The sequence below is a fragment of the Eschrichtius robustus genome, chromosome 8 (assembly GCF_028021215.1).
Source record: "Eschrichtius robustus isolate mEscRob2 chromosome 8, mEscRob2.pri, whole genome shotgun sequence".
Lineage (NCBI taxonomy): Eukaryota > Metazoa > Chordata > Mammalia > Artiodactyla > Eschrichtiidae > Eschrichtius > Eschrichtius robustus.
This window is the reverse complement of record NC_090831.1, coordinates 77,481,386-77,495,996: the sequence shown is the minus strand read 5'-3', so window position 1 is coordinate 77,495,996 and position 14,611 is coordinate 77,481,386. Positions and strand designations below refer to the sequence as shown.

At 40.0% G+C, this 14,611-nt stretch overlaps 1 protein-coding gene across 10 annotated transcripts in view; it reads left to right on the top strand.

Annotated features, from left to right (window-relative positions):
• Nucleotides 1–14,611, top strand: part of ADAM22 (ADAM metallopeptidase domain 22) — a 236,061-nt gene that overhangs the window by 142,303 nt on the left and 79,147 nt on the right. For all 10 annotated transcript variants that reach the window (XM_068549168.1, XM_068549159.1, XM_068549158.1 and 7 more), the window contains exons 5-6: nt 9,344–9,426; nt 14,349–14,412. In XM_068549168.1, coding sequence (XP_068405269.1) covers nt 9,344–9,426; nt 14,349–14,412 — 147 coding nt within the window. The remainder of the gene's footprint in view (nt 1–9,343; nt 9,427–14,348; nt 14,413–14,611) is intronic.

The window sequence follows — 14,611 nt, the reverse complement described above, 5'->3', positions numbered from 1 at the left end:
TACCCAGGGGAAATTAGTATAAGGAAAGATTCCTGCACAACAATAAAAATAGATTTAAGTTAACTGCGTCTCTAGTGGGCTTTTTTTTTTTTTAAACTCGAGAGCTCATAAGAAATTTATGGTCCCTATTTTCTGTGGTGTTCACCATTTTCCAATAAGAAACACTTTTGCTTATCACTTTTATTTATATCCAATGGCTGGCTTTCTAGTTCTGTCTCTTTTCTCCTTTCTTGTAGAAACTTTCGCTACAATAATATTCAAGAATATTTGCTGCAATAATATTCTTATACATCTTTCCTCTTCAACAGGAACCATGCATATTTTTAAATGAAATTATTTCCTTTTTTGTCAGCTAGATTTGTCTCCTTTTATTTATTTATTTTTTTAAAAGAAATTCACGTTCTTTTATTTATTTATTTATTTATTTATTTATTTATTTATTTATTTATTTATTTATGACTGTGTTGAGTCTTCGTTTCTGTGCGAGGGCTTTCTCTAGTTGCGGCAAGTGGGGACCACTCTTCATCGCGGTGCGCGGGCCTCTCACCATTGCGGCCTCTCTTGTTGCAGAGCACAGCTCCAGACGCGCAGGCTCAGTAATTGTGTGTGGCTCACGGGCCCAGTTGCTCCGTGGCATGTGGGATCTTCCCAGACCAGGGCTCGAACCCGTGTCCCCTGCATTGGCAGGCAGATTCTCAACCACTGCGCCACCAGGGAAGCCCTCCTTTTAGTTTTTAAAATGTTTTTTGGTGGATGACGATGCTGCAAGATCCTAGTGCTTATAGATGAGTATTAAAATAGTGCAGAGATTTTGAAGGACCATTTAGCTTTAGATGTTGAAATGAGGTGATAATTTTGATACTGCTTGAACACTTGTATCCTGGAATGGGATGGCAAACACAAATGTCCAATGGTGTCAACTAGTTGTATAAATGAGAGACAGGCTAGCTGTAATAAGATGAACAATGTCTATCTTATTCTTATCTGCAGCTGATTTGTATCCTACAGCAAAATGCAAATGTGGGAATGGAGGCTCACTGTTCACAAATCTCCTAATCTTCAGGGGAAAATGGAAATCCAACTTTCAACAACTGTGAGGGTCTAAGATTTTATCCTACTTGCAAGTTAACAAGTTAGCCTGTTGCAGTTTCATCTATTCTGGCAGAAGACAGGAGATCCTGGGTCAAAGAAGTAGCCAGAATATCAGCATTTTCTTATGCTTGTGTCGTGAACCTCGATCCCCAGAGGGTGACAGAGGAAAGGGCCAGGTGACACCTGCACACACAGCATGTTGTATTACTAGAGAAATTCTGAATTTAAAAAACTTGAATCTTTTATCATAGGAAGTAAACATGCTTCTTTTTTGCTCTAGAGGGAGATAGCTCTATCTTCAAAGGCTTTTCACTCTGCAAACATCCTTGAAAGGACAGTCCAGAACAATTTCAGGCAATGAGGAGTCCTAGATTATTGTTATAGAAAAGTGTTATTGAGTAACCTTTCAGAAATTATCTCTATGGGTTATATTAAAAATTACATTTTAATAAGTTTAAATTAAGCTTGTTTACATAAGGGTAGTTTTTAAAAAAAATTATTTTGAAACCTATAGTGCTAAGTTAGAGTCTAGGAAATATTCATTCATACTCTTGATCCTGGACTTGCATTTCATAGCCCAGTACACTAACAAAACAAATTTTAGATCAATATAGGGTTGCCAATCTTTTTATTTTACTGTATATGGAAACAGCCCCTTCAAAATACCTAAATTCTATTTACTATTACTCCCAGTTCAAAAAAGAATGACTATGACAACTAATGCAATATGGTAACCTGAACTGGATCCTGGAACAGAAAGAGGAAGTTAATGGAAACACTAGTGAAATCTAAATGTTCAGAGCCTAGTAATCGGTAACATTCTGATATCAGTCTTTTAGTTTTGACAAATATACTCAGGTGATGTAAGATGTTAACAATGGGAGAAACTGAGTGATAGATGTACTAGAACTCTCTGTACCATCTTTGCAACTTTTCTGTGAATCTACAATTATTTCAAAATAAAAAAGCCTATTAAAAATTAAAAATGGATAATTTTAATAAAGAGAAGGCAAGAATAAATCTCAAAACAAAGGACAGTTATATGAAAATTAAATGCATTTAGCTTTATGAAAAACTGACTGAATTGCCCTTATTTTGGCATGAACTGGTAAAGATTTTGACATGCACAGTGTAGATCCATGGATTATCGACCATGTGATAGCTTTATTTAATTTAATTTACTGTAAAATAAGATGAGATTGCTTTTCTCTCTATTTTCCTTGGAGAGCCTGTAGAATCAGATAACCTTACATTCTGTAACTGAACAAATGTTTAACTTATGTCCCTTTTATGAATCCCATCTGATTCTATATAATTCCAGGTTATACATTTTAATCAGGGTAGGTTGCTGGATCCTCTCCAAAATAAGATTTAGCTTTTCTAGGAATTTCCTTGATGCAGATGACCCTAGGGAGACTCGGAATATTCCTGACTTTAATATGTCATTTCTCACTATTGGGAGGGAGAGGCACGTCATGTCAATGCCAATCAGGAGGAAATTGGGAAGAGGCTATTGTAGACAAATGCCTGGCAGAACAGATTCCAGCCATGCAGCCACAAACAGAAGTCTAGCCAGTGCACATGCCTGGGAGAAATTTAGGGTGCAGTAGAGTTCAGGGACAGGTCTTCAGTTCCTGCAAAGGGGAAATTGCCTAGAGCATAGCTTCTCAACCTAAGGCAGCATGTTGGAATCATCTGGGCAGTTTAAAATAATGTTCAGGTTCCATCCCTAGAGGTCCTGATATAATTGGCATGGAATAAGGCTTGATCTTTTTTAAAAAATACTTCCCTCGTGACAGTAATGTGACACTAATGTGCACCCTGGGTGGCGAACTTCTAGAGTGAGCAAGGGTCTCACTTATGGACGAGGATGACTGGCATGAACCCCGATCTGCAGGGCAGAAGCCAGTCCTGGGACTGGTGCCCACAGAGGGGGAGAGAGCTATGACTCTGGGAGCAGAGCAGGATCACAAGGCTTACAGGCCGGTGTTTTGGTCTGGAAGTGTCTGCAGTAACCCTGTCCCTTTTGGGGTGACCAAACTCACACTGATTTTTGCCTGTGACTTTCTTGGATGGAGCACTGAATGACCTGCATCCTGGGAGACCCCTTAGTTCCAGGCTAATGGGACATTGATTGCTCTAGTCCCTGGAGTTCTGGCCAAAGCATCCTGTATGGTACCCTCTTACCAGCACCTACAAAGAATAGCTCTGCTCTTCCTGGCTCTGTACATGGTAAAATTCTCACATAATCTTTTTTTAATACTTTTATTTATTTGGTTGCACCGGGTCTTAGTTGCAGCAGGTGGGCTTCTTAGTTGTGGCATGCAAACTCTTAGTTGTGGCATGCATATGAGATCTAGTTCCCTGACCAGGGATCGAACCTGGGCCCCCTGCATTGGGAGTGCAGAGTCTTATCCACTGCGCCACCAGGGAAGTCCCTCACGTATTCTTATTTCACCTTTTACCCTCAATTCTGTTTCTGTTAAAACCAGCTGGCTTTAGGAGAAAAAGAGAAGAAATGGAGAAGAGCTATGGCTGTTTATATCTTTTATGCTTCAGTTAGGCTCTGCTCAGGAACTAGCGTAGGATTTCAGAGAGCTCAGCAAATGAGGAGCTTTAAAATACAAAGGCAGATGTAGCGAAAAGCAGTTGTTCTTAAATTTTGAGTGCCTGGAAGTCACTGGAGAGCTTCCAGAGCCTCTGATTGGGGAGAGGCTTAAGAATTTGCATTTCTAATAAGCTGATGCTTTGGGGCTGGACACCACTCTTTGAGAACCACCAACGTAAGGAGACTTGACTCTGCATCAGGCATACCTGGGTGTGAAGGCTCACTTTAAATCTACATTTTCTCACTTGTGAAATGGAAAAATTAATATTCACTTCATCAGTCATCATGAAATAGTACATTCATCACCAAGCAGAATGCCCAGGATATGGCATACACTTTCATTCTCTGAAAGATCTCAGTCTTTCTGGTGCCCTCTCCCTGGGGATGGTTTGGTATTAGGTTGAATATTTTTAGGTTAATAATTCCAAATGTGATCATCAAAATCAGCTGGGGAACTTTTTGCAACCCTAAAAAGCCCAGAGCCCTCTCTCCTTGGAGATTTGGATCCAGTAGGTCTGAGGGAATGCCTGGGAACCAGTGGGTGATTCTGGGAGTCACGGTGATTCTGATAGTCAGTTTTGAGAACCCCTGCTGTTGAGCGATATTTCTTTATGGCAGGGATTCTCAGACACTATAGCTTCATTGAATCATCTGGAGCACTTAAAAAGATGCTGAGGCCTGCGTCCTGTCTCCAGAGAGTATGATTTAATTGGGTTGGAGTACAGCCTGAGCATTGGGATTTTGAAAGCTCCCCAAGGTGTTTCTGATAGGCAGCCAAGGTCGAGGACCACTGCTCTAGTGTATTCTTAGAGTAAGAAAAACATGGGATATTTGTTAAAATGCAGATTCTTGGGTCTAACCTCAGAGCTGCCTAAACAGACTCTCTGGGCGAGAGACACAGTAATCTGCATTATTAATTAGCTAATGCCCTGAATTTAACAATTTGTTAGTCTTAACAAATAAAGTATGAGAATCATAGCTAGAGGGACATATAGAATCCCTCACTGAGTAAATATTGCCTGACTGCATCCAATTATATAGCAGTTTACAGTGGACTTGACTTTGTATCTCATGGATTCCACTGCATTCTTTTGTGAGGCAGTGTGGGTTGTTATTTTCCACATTTGATTGATGAGGAAGCTGAGATTCTGGGAGGCTCTCCCCCCAACAGCACACTTGGGGATGTAAATATAGATCATGCACCTGTGCTTCCCTGAAAGGAGACCATAGTTTAGTGGGGGCATGGGACAGAAACAAGAATGCAGATAGAAGGAGATAAAATATGAAAATTCAGAGAAAGAAGGGTTAGCAAGGTTAGTTTTATGAGGAGGAGGGAATCTGAGAAGGCTTTTTGGAAGAGGTGGCCCTGGTCCATCTTGGAGCTGATAAAGTTGTAGTTTCCTTTGAGGGTCTGGATGGAGAGCAAATGACCATGGCCTTGCAGCTGTGCTCTAATTAGTTTCTTTTATTGGGTTTTCATAGTTTTATAACCCAGGCTGTGTAACTTCCTTTGCATTATCATCTCATCATATGTGTAATAAATTCTGCTTTTCTTTTGAGTTCTGGATGCTTAATAAAAATGTGGTTTGTGTTTGAATTTTTCAAATAAATGATTATTTCTACTTCCCTAGAATTAAATTTCAGTAAGCTTTTTTCCACAAGGAAGATAAACCAGTAAGACATGTGAATTATCATATAGTTCATTTTTATAGAGGTGGGTAATTTTTTTAGCTACAACTATCTAATTAGCTAAAAATAAACATCTGTACTGTTATGACTGTGTTATTAAATCAACGAGTATGAAGAAAGTTTCAAGGACAATGGATTTATTTCTGGAACAAAAGAGACAGTAAGGAATAAAGCCATGACTGGCAGTTGGATAAAGAGCTAAACTCTGTTGGGATGTGCTGGCTTTTTTCTTTTCCTACAACATCTGTCTTAGGTTATTTTCTATAATACCTACTTCCATAAAGCATCTCGTTCCTTAAGAAAGTCGTGTGAAGATATGGAGAATCTTTATTATTGATAAGATTTGAGAAAGTTGGTTTAAGTGGTAGTCTTTATTAAAATATGTAATTTTTAATAAAATGCATTTTATTATTTTAAAATGCCATGCATCTTTTAAAACAGATATGTGTAAAGAAATACAATTATATTTGTCTTTTAAACTATCCACTAAAATTTTTAACGCACATATTCTTTGACCTACACATCTGGTAATCTATCCTACATATATACTGACAGAAGTGCACAGAAATATATGAAAGAATGTTGCAATAACCTAAATGTCCATTTGTACAGGATTGTTTAAATGAATTGTGGTTCACCCCTGTGATAGAATATTCTGCCATCATTGAAAGAATGAGGTTGATGTTAAGGTTACCTTAAGGAAAAAAATCAAGTGGCAGAACAGTATGGGTAGTGTAAACTCATTTATGCACTGAAAAGGATATATGTATATTTATGTATATACACATTTCCTTAAATATGCATAGACGACTCCTGATGTGGTACACAAAATCTGTCAAAAATGCTTACCTTTTAGGAAGCAACTGAAGCCTGGACAATGTGTAGGAAGGGGATATTTTCACTCTTTACCATGTACCACCTGAATTCTTAGGATTTTTGCCATAAGTATTTATTATTTTAAAAATAATGTGTGAAAATACTTATTTAAAAGCAAAAATCTATTAAATTTATTTTGTCTATTTATTTTAATAATTTAACTATAGATTTATATAAATTAAAGAAGCCCTTCAACATTAAGGCCTCTATTCTGGACTAAGAAATATTTCCAGGCATGTCAAAGGAAAAAAAACAATCTACTTTAGTTCTAAGTTGAAATAATTGTTGATTTATGATGAATAAGTCCTGAAAAAAAAGTTACAACACAAAAATTAATTTCTACCATTATTTAGAAGAATTACATATAATGCCAGTTGAGAGCCTCAAGATTTGAATTGTAATAGTCTAAATTGAGGAGATTTCCCTCCCTGGTGTTTATGCTTCTCTTGAAGTGTCATGGAAACATTTGATAATGATTCAACCATATTGAGCTCTTCACTTCATTTGCAGTGTTAGGCTTTTGTGCAGACGGACCATGATCATATGCTGTTTTTGGATTGACTCCTATTTTTCAGAATCAGAAATTAGTGAAAGATTGTTTTCTATTATCTAATCATCTATTTAGCCCCTATATAATGGATTGTTTCAAAACATGAATTCTTTGTCCTTTTTTATGATTTAACATAACATGTTTCCAAAGTTGGTATTTTAAAGAAAACTTTAGTAATTTATAAAACATGTCTTATATGCCTGTACCTCTGATGTATTTTCCCCACATACAATGACTTGTCAGCTTCCATTGTTCCCTAACCTGACACCATAATTCTTGTGATTATCTTCCTGGTTTCTGTTTCTCTTTGTTTCTACTATCTTTCTACCTACTCTTCACTGTGAGTTTTAGACCTCTGAGAGAGATCTGATTGGGTTATTTAGTCTGTGTCCAATTTAAAGAAATGCTGCTCTGTCTTTCCAGGTCACCCCATTGACCTTTGGCTTTTTGTGTCTGGCCAATCAAATGGTAGAGTTTTGATTGGTCTAATCAGATGTGTCCAGGAAATCAAGGTCATTTGAAACATAGTAACCTCTCCTCCACTAATCTTTTGGATAGTTCACCAATCCAACAGCCCAACAGAGGGAATTTTAAGTTCTGTTAAATTTACCCCCCAGCTTTACTCCAAAAATTAAAAACAAACAAACAAACAAAAACAGCCTAGGGGAAGCTTGCACTGCATAACTCACAGGTTCTAGGTCCAACTCATAAGTAATGTAGGGGGAAGGACACAGGCCTCGCATTCACACATTCACACAAAGTTTGCACCCCTACTTGGCAACTTCCCAGGTGGACAGCCTTGACTCTCAGAGATTGTGACCTCCTATGTGAAATAGAGACGGCAATATTTCTTTGTAGAAGCGATGTGAGGATTTAAGGAGATTGTGTGTGTAAACTGAGTAGGACAATAGGTGACACACAGTAATCATAATGGTAGCAAACGTTTATTGAGTGTGTACCAAGTGCCATGCCTTATTCTAAGCCCTTTATGCATGTTAGCTCTTTAGTCCTCTGAACAACCCTATGAGATTATTACACAGGGAGGCTCTGTGATTTGCTTGAGATTACACGGCTAGTAAGTGAAGGAGCTGATAGCTCACACTGTTAACATCCAAACCAACCCTACCCCGGAAGTCAGGGACTGGCTTTGTTTCTCCCCTTAAGTCTATGGCCTTCTGGGTTCCACTGCCTGTCAGAATTACGCGTGAAGGACCTCCCTATCTTATCCTCCATCCGATCCAACCCCAGTCCTCAGTTCGTGATTCTCAGTGACTCCCTTGGGAGTGTGGAGGTGTCAGGGTATCAGGGCTTGTGCTGCGTGCCATTTTGCCTGCTCTCTGCTCCCTCAGCAAAGCTGAGCTTCACCCTGTCCTGTGGGGTTATCTCCTGAGGAACAGCAGGCTCAGGCCAGGCTGCCTTCCTTGGAATTCCGGTGAAGAAAATGTCTTCAACCTTGTTCCATCATTATGTCTTCCTGTTCTCTCCCCTGCCCTTGTCAAGCACTGAGTATTTTAAGTGGGGTTAGTCCTTAAGCCAGACTGTGAAGTAGGTAACATTTGCCCCTTTAAAGCACCCATTCCTTCAGTCCTTCCTACATTGCTCTTTCACATATCAGTGAGTCAGTAGAATTAAAAGCTTTCAGCTTCTGAGGAAATGGGAGATTAGTGGGGGAATGGGAAAGGTCCTTTAGACCAGTACTTCTCAAACTTAAATGTGCATATGAATCACCTAGGTACCTTGTTAAAATGCTGATTCTGATCCAGTAGGTTGGGGGTGGGCCCTGGGATTCTGTATTTCTGACGTGCTTCTGGTGATGCCATTGCTGCTGTTTTCTAGACCACAGTCTGAGTAGCAAGCATCTAACGACTGGGGTACCACCTTGAGATGCCAGAGGCTCTACCCTGTTACCTTTTCCAGGAACATTTAATCCAAAGAAATGAGTCTCTTAGTGCAATTTCGTTAATTTGGCTCACTTCTAGAAGAAACTTCTCAATTTCAAACCCTACCCTAGACTGCTTACCAGTAAAGCCATTCCTGGTTGGAGAAAAGACTAGTGTAAACTTGTCAAGTTTTGATAACTGTAAAAATAGGCATTTTGCTCCATCAATTTAATTTAGTGACTCTCAGATGATTTATATTCATTTTACTTCACTTTATGGGAAAGCACATCATTTTGCTGCTACTCAAGGTTGAGTTTCTCAGGACTGGGGAAATCGCTGATTGAACTTTTCCTGGTGCTGGGGGCCACATATGTATTTCAGAGTCTGTTTCTTTGTTCCGTCTATCATCACCTACATAAAAGGAAAGTTAAGTCAACTTTTATTTCCCTGTCTTTTGATTTGGAGTCAGCTCGCTGGGAGTGTTTATGAATAATTCTGTTAGAAATGGTTTGATAATACTAGCCTGGATAGTGAAACATTGTACAGAGCTTTGCACATGGAGGTGCAGTGTGGGCAGAAACCTGTGAAACGATGTGGCAGATTCTCTTTGTGGTGGCAAAGGCTTATGTTCTTTATTTCTGCTTTCAGGGAGGAGAGCACTGTTACTACCAGGGCCACATCCGAGGAAACCCTGCCTCATTTGTGGCATTGTCAACATGCCATGGACTTCAGTAAGTGTCCCCAAATTTTTTGTATCATCCATTTTTTTTCAATCACTTATTTTCTTTATTTTTAATGCACCGTGGTCAAAATCTCTATTTTATATCAAGAACTAATTTTAAATCAGTGGTGGATCAAATCTTTTTCTCATTTGTGGTTTATAAACCAAGCAGACTGTTAAATTAGAGATGCAGAGACCAGGGGCTCTATGATTATAATATGCATCCTTAGTGATGTTTGAAACATTTTTCTAGTTTCATCCAGATGGAGACAGGAGTGGTTTGGGTAACTTTGTTCTCTGTTTCCGTGGGTGTTTAGCCCCTTGGTACCCGTTCTACCCCTCCTACTCCTTGATGTTCATTTTTACATTTGTATGGAATAATAGAGATTTCAGGAGGTGGAGACTCCTGACTCCTTGCACAAAGACAAGGGCTGCAGGTGATCTCAAGAGCTCATGTGTTTTAGCCCTTTATTCAGCCAGAATCCCACCTAACTCACAGCAAACTCTTGGGAGGGTCCATCTGTTCTCAGAAATCTCTATGGAACAAAGTTCATCCTTCCTAAGGGCCTCGCTTCCTTTTACATAACCTTCACTATCAAAGTAGGATTGCTGATGTTTACTGTGGAAATAGATCAGCTTCCTCCATCCTGTCATGATGGTGATACCCAGGTGGCTGTCTGTCTCTTACTTGTCTTGTGAGCCCTTATAAAGATACTGTGTCAGCCCTCAGCATTCTACTTAGACTAAATCATCCAAGCTCCTTGTTACTTTTTGGGGCCCAGAACCAGCTAGCACTTTAGTTTTGTGAAATTTTTGTTTGGAAGCTTTAAAATACTTCCTGTCTGTTACCAAGTTAGAGACGTGGGTTTTTGATCTAACCAACAGTTATTGAGCATCTGGTGTGTGCCAGCCACTTGGAATATTAAGGGGATTAGAACGTGAGCCCTGCCCGCAAGAGCTCCCAGTCTAGTGGGGAAGCTAAATCTAGCCCAGCTTCGTGCTATGGAATGTGGTAGGTATACTTGTTTTCTTTGAGAGAGAAAAAAACTGAGAAAAACGCAAGCTGAGGGTGGGCACTGAAGAATGAGGTCATCCCTGAGGGCTCCAGAGAGATGTCACCTGAAGAAGATGGAGTGGGCCCTGGAACAGGCTTTGATAGAATCTTCCAGGAGAGGGGTTCGACTGACAGGTCCAAAGAAAGTGAGGAAAGAGACCTAATGGGAAAGGCTGGGAAGTCTAGCCAGTCTGCCTAAGTGGTGCCTCTGGTCAGGCTCTGGCAGTAGGTACGTGAGAGGCAGGAAGGAGAGAACACAGGGATCAGATAAATAGCCAGAGAAAGGAGGTCACATGCCTGAGAGCAGGATGGACCTCCATTTGCTTATTGCTTTTTTTCTAAAGGACCATTTTACTAATTTTAAATAAATTCTTTGAATAAGGAGACATTTTTACAAACATGGAATCCGTTCCTAATATCTGAGAGCCTCTGTGTTCTTAATCTGGAAAAAGAAACGTCGATATCCCCTTCAGCAGTAAAATTGTCATCTCTGATCTCAAGATGAGCACAGCTATCAGCCAGGAATAGTACACTGGGCCTGCCGACTTTTGTGACAGCAAATGTCTGTTCTAGGCTTTTTCCTTCCTCTCTCTTCCTCTTAAAATCTCAGTCCAAAGTCACAGTGTAAGTGTCTTGCCCAGTGCATGTTCCAATTCCTCCCTGCCCCTCCCCTCCCACACCCCCCAGTTTTCCAAATGGACACAATATTGTGAGAATCAGAGAGAAGGTATTACTGCCTTCTAAGGACCCTAACAGACCTGAGACCCTCAGACCAACAGCTACTAATCCTACACAGTTCTAAGGATGGAAAGGGAACTTTAAGGACGTTTTAGTGACTAGATGAGGAGTTGAACTCAGAGCTGGCTTCTGTTGTTGTAACTAAGTAAAATTTATTTCTCCCTTTAGAAACTTTTTCATTTAAGACTAAACAAGAAGAAACAAACAGAAAACCCACCGTGTGTAGGGACACTGTCAGGATTGTGTACAAATGTATTTTGGTGTTCTTAGACTTTTATGAGCATGTGAAAAAATTCACTCTTGTTCCTTTTTGTTATTTATTAATTATTACTTTTCATCTTGATTTTACCTTCTGAACAAACATTGCTGACAGAAATATTTGGGGGAGCTATTTCTAAATATTAAATAATTTATGTTGTCTCAATTGCAGTGATTTAGATATGAGATATATTATTTCATCCATGACTCATCTTCTATAAATGACCAAGTACATGTTGAGATTTTTCATTTTTCTTGATTTACTGAATTCCATTAAAGAACATAAAGGGTAAAATAATCAAACTCATATCTTTTCCATAAAGAACCTGCAGGAGCACATTTTTTTTCAAATTCGAAGGACTGATGGGCAATATTTTGGTCCTGGTATGTCTGATGTTTTGACAAAATCCTGTAACTATGGGAACATTAAAGAATGGAATCAAATGTAAGTTTATTGCCCTCTTGTGGCAATTTGTAAGAATGACTATTTCCTTTCAAAATCTTGTTTTGGTGCAGCCTTTTAAAATTTTAGCTCAATCGATTGGCCGGTAATGACTTGGTCCTAGCTATAGGATTTTATCAATTATAAACTCTGTGATGGACTCAGTATACTATTTTGAATTTATATAAATGTAACAGAAAGCTTTCAATCCTCAAAGTAAATGAAACACACATGCTTTTTAATTGTTAAAGAATCAAAAATGGCATATTTTCATTTAGGGAACCAGGACTTCCCTGGTGGTCCAGTGGTTAAGACTCCACACTTCCAGTGCAGGGGGCATGGGTTCGACCCCTAGTCCAGGAAGTTCCACATGCCCTGGGGCCAAAAAAATAATAATAATTCATTTAGGGAACCAGAATCTTCATGGATGGTGTCAGAATCTGCTTTGTTTATACCATGTATCAGGATGTTTAAATCCAATGAAAACTAACTGATTTTTGCATTGGATACTAACTTAATTCAAGAGGAAATAGCACCCAATACTATTTAAACAAAACAATCTGCTTGCTACTTAATCAGCGTAGCCATGTGAACTTTGGCAAAGGGTGATGGTTTTGTACAGTTTTCTGGTTGAGTCTGGCCTGATATCAGCAGAATGTTCACTGCCATATTTGGTCTACTGTTCTGAAAATGCTCCCCTCACTGATTCCTTAGGCATATATTGTCAGTAATATCTTACAATCTGCGTCTGTTTATCTTTAAATTCCAAATGCAATGTCATCCAAATTCAGAAAGTGCACTTTGGGTTGAAAACATTACAGATGTGAAAAGGGCAGTTCTAAGGGTATATGAAAGTAGAGGACATGTGGAAGATGTTACTGCAGGAGTGAATGAATTTGGATAGACACAGAGCTGGAGGCCATTATAATTATAGCTCAGGAAACCAGCCGATTTCACTAAGCGATCAATGAAAGACACATACTATTCTATGGTTAGCAGCTTGGGTATAATGCAGTCATTTCCACCTAACACTGAAAAGTGACTGCAGAAGATCACAGCTTCACCCCCCTCAGACACCTGAGTGGTAACACAAGTTCCTTCAGTATCAGAAGGGACCTGATCTTAGTAGAAAAACCACATTCCTCTAAATGGGGTGGCTATCGGATCTTTCTGAGTGGGAGTCGAGGCCATATGTCGCTTAAGATGCCCTCCAGAGGATTTCTCAATTGGCTGATAGTCATCTGTAGCCAATGAGGTCCAAAACTGAACTTCAGATTTGCGCCCTGTTCCCTGCATCCTGCTGCCTTGTGCCCGCCTTATTCTGCTCTTCCTGCAGCTTTTTTCATCTTATTAAATGTATATGATGTGTGTGTATGTATGTGTGTGTGTGAGATACGTGGAGTGGGGTATGTGTGTTGTGTGGTGTGTGTGTGTCTGTGGTATGTGGTGTGTATATGTGTGGGGTTGTGGTGTATAATGTATGGTATATGGTGTGTGTGTGTGGTATGGTATGTGGGTGGTGTGTGTGTATGTATGATGTGTGGTGTGTGGTATGGGTGGTGTGTGTGAGTGTGTATGATGTGTGGTGTGGTTGGTGTGTGAGTGTGTATGATGTGTGCTGGGTGGTATGTGTGTGTGTGTATTGTGGTGTGGGTCGTGTGTGTGTGTGTGTGGTATGGGTGGTGTGTGTGAGTGTGTATGATCTGTGGTATGGGTGGTGTGTGAGTGTGTATGATGTGTGCTGTGGGTGGTATGTGTGTGTGTATTGTGGTGTGGGTCGTGTATGTGTGTGTGGTATGGGTGGTGTGTGTGAGTGTGTATGATATCTGGTGTGGGTGGTGTGTGTGTGTGTGTGTGTATGTGTGGTGTGGGTCGTGTATGTGTGTTTGTGTGTGTGGTATGGGTGGTGTGTGTGAGTGTGTATGATCTGTGGTATGGGTGGTGTGTGAGTGTGTATGATGTGTGCTGTGGGTCATGTATGTGTGTGTATGATGTGTGGTATGGGTGGTGTGTGTGAGTGTGTATGATGTGGTGTGTGTGAGTGTGTATGATGTGTGGTGTGGGTTGTGTATGTGTGTTTGTGTGTGTGGTATGGGTGGTGTGTGTGAGTGTGTATGATCTGTGGTATGGGTGGTGTGTGAGTGTGTATGATGTGTGCTGTGGGTCATGTATGTGTGTGTATGATGTGTGGTATGGGTGGTGTGTGTGAGTGTGTATGATGTGTGGCGTGTGTGGTGTGTGTGAGTGTGTATGATGTGTGGTGTGGGTGGTATGTGTGTGTGGGGGGTGTGCTATGTGGTGTGCACCCCGTGTGATGGGTGGGACTGGGAAGTGGGCATTGAGAAGTAAACTGGCCCTCTGGCTGCTGCTGACTTTAAAATGATCTTGTTCTGAGGCAAGAGTCAATTGCCAGGCCTAACTATTTTCTCGTCCTTGGCAGTGGGATGTTCTATGATGGGAACCACACCTATCTCATCGAGCCAGAAGGAAATGACACCTCCCAAGTAAGTGCTCCTTCTGTTTGCTGTGGCAAATGTAAATGTTGATGCTGGGAGCTTTTTTTCCCTCTTTTTTTCTCTCTATTTTGCTTTATTTTCATATTTTAGGGTCAGGAATATATGTATACATATATACGTATAATATGTTCACATGTATATTTAAATTAAATAGTGAATAAGGCAAAATCACAGTGATCTTTTCCAA